Source organism: Hibiscus syriacus, unplaced genomic scaffold, assembly GCF_006381635.1.
Source record: "Hibiscus syriacus cultivar Baekdansim isolate YM2019G1 unplaced genomic scaffold, ASM638163v2 tig00000991_pilon, whole genome shotgun sequence".
NCBI classification, from domain to species: domain Eukaryota; kingdom Viridiplantae; phylum Streptophyta; class Magnoliopsida; order Malvales; family Malvaceae; genus Hibiscus; species Hibiscus syriacus.
The window spans coordinates 1,682,002-1,690,991 of NW_024061840.1; the positions used below are offsets into that span (position 1 = coordinate 1,682,002).

Here is an 8,990-nt window from a genome sequence, read left to right on the forward strand (position 1 = left end):
TAAAGACATCCTTGTCGAGTACTAGTTTACGTGCTGATATTTGTTTTAGGGTTTCAAATTACAAAAGCTAGAACCAACTTGTTAGTTAAGCGGTAAATTGAGATTAATTTATGGTTTTGGTTCTTACACTATATTAGATTTGAAAATTGATTTTTATAATTTAATTTTATATAATTTGATTTTCTTCCTTTTATAATATCATAAATTAACTCAAATAGTTAATATTATCAAATAAGTTGATTTATAAGTAGAGTTATTAAGATAGTTTAAAAATATAAGCTCGAATAGGATTTTTTTTGAAGAAATAGTTTATATTTATGGTGAAAATACTTTAAATAATATAATAAATATGTATATATTTAAGAATAATTATAATAATAACTCTATATTATTTTTTTCAACTAGATTCTCATTTTATCTGATGAAAATAAAAATTATATATATATATTTGAGTTGAGTTAAGTCCGAATTTTTATCTTAAGATTGAATAAAATTTTAAATTAAATAGTCTTCTAACTTCGGATCGAGTGTATAAATGAATTTAATTTTCAAAAATTTGGCTGCAGTAAAAGCTCGATCTAATCTAAAATATGACCATCCTAATTATAAGTCATAATTGATGAAGCTTAGGGAAGTTTAAGTGATTTGAAGCGGTTAGGTAAGCTATATTTTTATAGCATGATTAGCTTGAGTTGTAAGTCGATACAAATATAGGCCGATGACAGAAGGATAGTGGTTGAGACTAAACAATATTTTGTGCATGAAAAAGAAAACACTGCATTTTTACTTTAAAAAAAAAGAGAAAAGAAAAATGGAAACGATAAGGATAAAACAAAGATGACAACACAAAATTACAAATTACATTAAAAACCAAACAGGGATTGATAAGACTCATCCATATATATTTTCTTATTTACAGTTCATCGGCTCCCCCGCTCTTCAAACCAGAGACATAAACTGCAAAAGGGAACCCTCCCCCGACACAAACATGAACTCATCTTCATTTCTTATTGCATCCCCATAGACCATTGTTTTTGTTGTAATAAAAATTGAGGTGAATTTTAATTATTGCTCCTGAAAGATCCAAGGGCTTTAATGGCTGCTGCTCTTAAGATGAATTGGTGGTAAAAGGCAGCCACGGCGGCTCCGATGAAGGGTCCAACCCAGAACATCCACTGCAAAAAATAAACCAACACGTGAATTATATATGAAAACTCTGTTTATTTATATTTTTCTTAGAATAGTGAGTAGTTTACTTGATCATCCCAGGCCTTTTCTTTGTTGTAAATCACAGCAGCTCCAAAGCTCCTTGCGGGGTTGATACCGGTGCCGGTGACCGGAATTGTGGCGAGGTGGACCATGAACACGGCGAATCCAATGGGGAGTGGTGCCAACACCTAAATATTTGATTTTTATTGGTTATTAAAGAGTTTCAAAAGGTTGGCAAATTAACTACCCTCCTACACTTCTACCCATCAAACTTCCCACTAACACAAGTGGAAAATTACTAGTAAAGTCTATATATGGACAATCTATTGAACCACTGCAATAATTCCTCACTGACGAGGGTGAGTATTCAATATTAAGTAAAAGAAGTTTAAAATAATTAGATTTGCAACTTTTATTTTATAATTCAAATAATGAGGGTAAGTATTTGATCAAATTAAATTAAATATAAGAATTTAAAAAAATTAGATTGATATTATATTATAACTTAAATTTTATTATAATTTTTATTAGTTAAGTTGTTTGAGTTTTTAATTTAATTTAATTTAATTGTAAATATTTATAATACTATGGTATTATTCGATTTCAATTTAAACGAATTTCTACAATTATATACGATATACATATATATTTTTTCATATATAAGTTAAAAAAATTGATTCTAGCTTAAAAACCAATCAATTAATTATTAAAATATTTAAATTATTTAAGTTTTATTTTATAACTCAATTCAAATTTAAAATTTTTCAAATTGAATCAAATCAAATAAAGTGGAATTTTTTACTATAAAATCAAGAATTTTATTTTTTTAAAGTTGAATTTTGTTCACTCGTATGAACAGATAAAATTATATAAGATTATCATAAATAGATTAAAGAGGGTTGAGGACAGAGTACATACTGGAACATGGGAGTCCCTTGCGCTCCTCTTGGGATCAGTGGCGGAGAACACGGTGTAGACGAGAACAAAGGTGCCGATGATTTCAGCGCCCAAGCCAGTGCCCTTGTTGAAGCCTGGTTGGAGCTCGTTGGCACCACCGCCGTAGTTGTTGTAGTAAGTCTTCTGGAAAGCCTTGACCAACCCACAGCCGCAGATTGCACCTAAGCACTGAGCCACCATATACATGATGGCTCGGATCAGCGATACCTTTCGCCCTAAGAAAAGTCCGAACGTCACCGCCGGGTTTATGTGTCCTCCTGTAGTAGGTTTTACAGTTATTTTAGTTGGGATGACAAAACCGAACCGCTTTATAGATTTTGCATTAATATGGTGCACTCACCTGAGATACCGGCGGTGCAGTAAACAAGGATAAAGATCATGCCGCCAAAGGCCCAAGCGATACCTAGAATGCCAACGCTACCACAGTCAGGGTCAACGGTATTCTTGGCCGGGTCGGTTTGGACTTTATGGCCAATCACGGTCAACACCGTAACATACAAGAAAAGAAGGGTGGCAATGAACTCGGCAATACAGGCCCTGTAAAACGACCATTTGGAGAGTTCATCGAAGTCGAGCAGTGGTGCCGGTGGTGGGTCATGGTAGTCCTTGGCTGAGAATTCGCCTCCGCCTTGCTCCGCCGTCGTCTCGATGTCCTTGGCCATTTGATTCGATTTTTAAATTTTTAAATAATTTTTATTTATACAGTATTGCCCCTTAAAATATTTTCAGAGACATTTTATCTCCTAAAATTTAAATTATTACCTCTTTTGTCACAAACAGTAATTTCGTTAAAAATAAAAAGGGTAAATTACATATTTAGACAATCAACTATTTTCACATTTCTCTTTTGGTATTTCAATTATTTTTTTTTTCAAAATCATTATTAAACTTAATTTTTCAAAAATTTAATTTAGTGGTCATTTTGGAAAAAAAAAGCTTGGTGACCAAAACAGAACCACATGAGTAGTTAAATTACTAAATGTGTAATTTATCCTTGTATTTTTAACGGATTTAACATTTTGAGAAAAAATGAGATAATGATTTAAATTTCAAATGACAAAATATTTCAAAAAAATATTTTAAATGACAACTTAATAAAAAGTGTATAAATTAGTGGATAATAGTGCATATAAGCCTTTAAAGATCACAAAAGTAAAGCAATTCATCCGCGCTGAAGCAGATAGAAATAATTAATTAAACAAAATATAATCTAAACATTCTAAAATACAGGGACCAATTTAAGACTTGCACATACCCTAGTGATGTCTTGTGGGATTACCCCTTATAAAATAACAATACAGATTCTCTACGTGTAGAGCTTTTTAGCTAAACAACACCAACAAGTCGCTGGAAAACAAAAGATATTTAATTCCACCAAAAGAATTATTGCAACTGCCTTACATTAATTTCACCAGGATACTGCCTTTCTCTTTAATTTATTAATCCATGCTTCTTTTTGCTTAGACAATACAAAATTACTAAAAGGGAAATTAAATAATGTAAAAGATTATTGTTATTTAATATTATACTAGGTCAGATTCCTTGATTATTAAATGAAGCAAAACTGATGACGGCTGTGCAGGATAAACTTGTGCTCTGAATGTAGCCAAAGGCCAATTTTAATTCTTCCAAATATATATGTGGTTCATGTTTTGTGCTAATTCTTTAATCATTGATGGTTCTGATTTTATATCACCCAGTTTCATTTTCATCGTTCCCTTTATTTGCTTTCTATTTTTTTTCTATGTACGAACCTATTTATTTTAATGGTTAAAAAATTATTATTATTTTTAGATATTATAGGTTTAAACATCAGTAATTATAATAGAGTGATTGAGCGTTTATTGTCAAATAAGTGAGAGTATTTAGAACAGATATTATTTTGTAATCAACTTAATTTAATAAAAATAATTTTCTTTCCTACAGTGTTTTATTTCATTTTCTTCACAGTTTCATAGATAATTTTATGATAGATATCGAATTTAAACTTAATATCAACAGAAAAATTAATAGTAAATTATATTAAAAAAGGGGTAATTTATATATTTAGGCACTCAACTATTTTTACGGTTCCGTTTTGTTCATTCAATTATTTTTCCCCTAAAATCATCATTAAACTTAAATTTTTATAAACTTAAGTTAGTGGTCATTTTGAGCGAAAAAATATAGTTGGCTGACAAAAAAGAATCACATGAGTAGTTAAATGACTAAATATGTAATTAATCCTCATATTTTTAACAGATTTAACAATCTGAAAAAAATGAGATAACGATTTAAATTTCAGAGAACAAAAGTTCCGAAGATTTCTGAGTTGGAGCAATTCCATATATAATTTTTGAAAGAGTTGATATTAAGAAAATTTCATATATATTTTTTTTAGAGAAAAATGATATAACGATTCAAGAGACAATTGCTTAAACTAAAAAATTATATATACTAGCTAAAATAATGATATTTTTTTTCTTTTGGATTGGAATGAGATACTACTATATACTAATTTGAGAAGTAACTGGAACATCAAGGAATTGCTCATTTAATTATTCAAAAATAAGCTAAGAAGCCAATGATTTTCATAATAAGATTGATAAATGTAAGGAAGATACTGTATAATTTGATTAAAACAATATTACATGAAATTCACAAATTAACAATTTAACGAGACCGATCAATTAGACTAACAATAATACTGACCAATATTATAATTTGTATTTTTATATATTTATAAAATGCTGACATTATTGTATGAATGGACCACCGACCACGCCACCTCAATTTTACATATATATTTATATATTCTCAACCGTTAGCCTCGTAACTTCATAATCGTTGTACACTTATGATTATATATATAATGATTTTCTAATAATTATTATTTTATCAAACTGCTTTTGGTCGTTCTCGTGGCCCAACTTTGATGTAGCTTTCTTGAATTTGAGTCATGGTTGGAAATACACCACGTGTCTCCATTACGAAATCTTTTTTTTCTCCGGTTGATTCTATTGGTGACGCATCGGATGGACGGTGGCTACGACATTTCAGCAACGTTTTCACTCTGAATTTATATTCCAAGCATCAGTATAAAAACTTATTTCATCAAAAACTTTTTTTAAAAAAGAAATATAATTTATTTAATGTAATGCTATATCCTAACTTTTGATGATGTTTAAGACTTTTTCCTATCAATAATATTTCTTTTTCTAAAATGGAAATTTTGTCTAAATTCCAAAGAGATTGGAGAGATGTTATAATTAAACATATATATTATCAATGAAATTGTAATATGGGCTTCGGCATTAGCTCTTATTTGAGGAAAGAGATTTCTGAGTTGGAGCAATTCTCTAATCATGTGCAATGCTTCTTATATCACATCCAATTTAAATATGATGTAAAACCAGGTAATCGTTCAGATTTTAATGAAATCGTCATGTTAATTTGATGGTTCGATTTGAATTAGATCGGGTCCAGTTCAAATCAGTTCTGGTCATTTTCAGCTTGTTTGGCATCAGGTTCAGTTCGAGTTAATTTCAGTTCAGATCGATGTTAGTTCACGTCAAAACAGTTCATGTCCAAAACAGTTAAATACCATGTTAATTCAGGTTCGGATGGACTTTATTCTGATCTCGTTCAGATCGGGTCACATCATTGATAGACAAAATTCATGTCAAATTTTATTCGGATACATATTGACTTAAGGTCAGGTCATTTTTATATATACTTATTGATATGTATACTATATATATATGCATAAGTATATATATAAATATATATTATGCATTAGTTTATTATATATATAAGTATATAGAAATATATATAAAGTATATATATAATAGTACATACATAAGTATAAATATATAAGTATATATATAAGTATAATATATATGTATATGTAAGTATATGTATGTGATGTATGCACACGAGTGTATATATATATAATTAAACATGAGTGACTAAAATAAAATATTATAAAATTAACATTTACATTTAATAATTATGCACATGAAAGAGAGAAAGAAAAATTAAAAGTAATTAGAATGTATACGGGATTAACCTGCGTCGAATAGAAAATTCAAGAAGAAATTTACAATTAAACCATGATTTAAAATGAAATAAATCAAAAATCAATTTACAAAGTGGAAAATTAATGATTGTTGGAGGAGCATGGACCTCATTAACTCAAAATATATTGTTGGACACTACCATTGGCGCCAACTTCCCAAATTTCTCTATTCTCTCTAAATTTTTCAATTTTCCTCTAGTCCTAAAATTCCCCAATTTCCCTCTATTCTCAAAATTTTTCAATTTTCCTCTAAATTCCCAAATACAATCAAAATTTTCCACACAAAAAAAAAATTATTTTAAAAAGTTTTTTCCAACCATTCAATTTGAATATTATATATATATATATATGAATTTTTAATATATATATGAATTTTTAATCTCAAATAATTTCATCTTATATTATATTTTAAAATTTTATGTTAAATTATATTATATTTAACTTATTAATTAATTATTACATGAAAAATAAATTAAACCTATGAATACTTAAATTAGTTTTATATAATCTAAAAAAATCACATTCAATAAATAAATCGTTTAATGAAATTAATTTAATGGTTATAGTTAAAATTTATAATATAAGGGTTATAATTAATATAGAAAATAAATTTATTAATTTAATTATCATAACTAACAATTTGTTTTAACTTTTAAAAGTAATAATGTTAATTATCATAGTTTATTATAAATTCAAAATCTCACGACTTCATTAATTATAACTTATAAGTAAGGTAAATACCAAGTCAGGTAAATATCAAATTAGGTCAATAACAAGTCAGATTATTTACAGGTTAAGTCAATTACAAGTCAGACTCATATCAAGTCAGGTTGATAACAGGTCAGGTAATACCAGTTATTTACCAGGTTAATCTTGGATTCGAGTTCATATCAATCGGATGTAGGTCGGGTTCGGTTATCATATTATCGGTTCAAGTTGGGTTCAAGTCATTCTCAGATCGAGTGCAGATCGGATTCAGATCCATAATTTCTAGTTCCAACTCAGGTTTAGGTCAACATTAGTTCAGAGTCGAGTCGGTTTCGAATCACTACCGGTTAAGTCACAAACAGTTTTGACTCGAGTCGATTTAAGTCAGTTTTACTGATCAAGTCAGTTTGTCACATCCCTAAACTCAAACAGGAAACCCATGCCCAAATGCATTTTTCAAAAAAAAAAGAGAAAATCGTCTCAGTGACAAAAAATGTCTTATAATATACGATTTTAACCAATTTTTTTGGATTTGCCAAAATGACCAACAAAATCGCAATGTGATCTCTAATTCGCAACGCGATATCCAGTATCGCAAATTCGCGCTGCATTTCGCGTTGCGATAGTTGAAAATCGCATTGCGATTTTCTATTTCGCGTTGCGATAGTTGAAAATCGCGTTACGATTTTCCTTTTCGCGTTGCGATAGTCTACAGTGTCGTTGCGATTTTCCATTTCGCGTTGCGATAGTTGAAAATCGCGTTGCGATAGTGTACAGTGTCGTTACGATAATTTTCTCTAAAAAGATAGTATCCGCGCGGACGTGTCGAACACACGTATTACCACGACCACGACCACGACCCGAGACGAGACGAGACGAGACGGCGGCGGCGGCACGCGAGAGTCCCCCTTGTTCTCTTTCACTCAACAAGGAAATGAGAAATCCAAGCCTTAAATACACTTCCATATAGTGTTTCCAATACTATGTGGGATTGAGCATTACTCAACACTTCAAAGAAAATATAGTAATTTTTGTAGCATGTTTCCTACTTAATCCATATCTAAAAATATTAAAACATTTTATCATATTAAAACTATATGTATAAGTTTGAATTGAAATGTAGATATCTACAACTCTTTTAATTCTCTTGATAAAATGATAAAATGTTTTAGATATGTGATTAAGTGGGAACATGTTACAAAAATTGCTATATTTTCTTTGAGTGTTGAGTAATGCTCAATCCCACATAGTATTGGAAACACTATTGGGAAGTGTATTTAAGGCTTGGATTTCGCATTTCCTTGTTGAGTGAAAGAGAACAAGGAGGACTCTCGCGCGCCGCCGCCGCCGCCGTCTCGTGTCGTGTCGGGTCGGGTCGGGTCGGGTCGTGTCGTGTCGAGTCGGGTCGGGTCGGGTCGGGTCGTGGTCGTGGTCTTGGGTCGTGGTCGTGGTCGTGGTCGTGGTCGTGGTGTCGTGTCGTCGTGGTCGTGGTCGTGGTCGTGGTCGTCGTGTAATACTACGGTCTTCGACCGTCTGCGCGATACTATCTTTTAGAGAAAATTCTTAAGAAACAAAATCTTTTTTTAATTTACTATAGACTATCGCAACGAATTTGGAAAATCGCAACGACACTGTAGACTATCACAACGCGAAATGGAAAATCGCAACGACACTGTACACTATCGCAATGCGAGATGGAAAATCGCAATGACACTGTACACTATCGCAACACGATTTTCAACTATCGCAACGCGAAATGGAAAATCGCAACGATCGCAATGACTGTACACTATCGCAACGCGAAATGGAAAATCGCAACGACACTGTAGACTATCGCAACGCGAAATGGAAAATCGCAACGACACTGTAGACTATCGCAACGACACTGTAGACTATCGCAACGCGAAATGCAACGCGAAATGCAACGCGAATTTGCGATACTGAAAATCGCGTTGCGAATTAGAGATCGCATTGCGATTTTGTTGGTCATTTTGGCAAATCCAAAAAAAAGTTGGTTAAAATCGTATATTATAAGGCATTTTTGGTCACTGAGGCGATT

At 31.2% G+C, this 8,990-nt stretch overlaps 1 protein-coding gene and 1 long non-coding RNA gene across 2 annotated transcripts; one reads left to right on the top strand and one right to left on the bottom strand.

Annotated features, from left to right (window-relative positions):
• Positions 1-827: 827 nt before the first annotated feature.
• Positions 828-2,836, bottom strand: LOC120119479 (probable aquaporin PIP2-2). Its single transcript, XM_039139299.1, has 4 exons — positions 2,507-2,836; positions 2,128-2,423; positions 1,257-1,397; positions 828-1,175 (listed from the first exon to the last, which is right to left on the bottom strand). The coding sequence occupies exons 1-4, from the start codon at positions 2,826-2,828 to the stop codon at positions 1,062-1,064; spliced, it is 873 nt and encodes a 290-aa protein (XP_038995230.1). The 5' UTR covers positions 2,829-2,836; the 3' UTR covers positions 828-1,061.
• Positions 1,086-8,051, top strand: LOC120119490. Its single transcript, XR_005515834.1, has 3 exons — positions 1,086-1,218; positions 7,338-7,340; positions 8,038-8,051. It is a non-coding gene; the product is annotated as an uncharacterized LOC120119490 (long non-coding RNA).
• Positions 8,052-8,990: the final 939 nt, after the last annotated feature.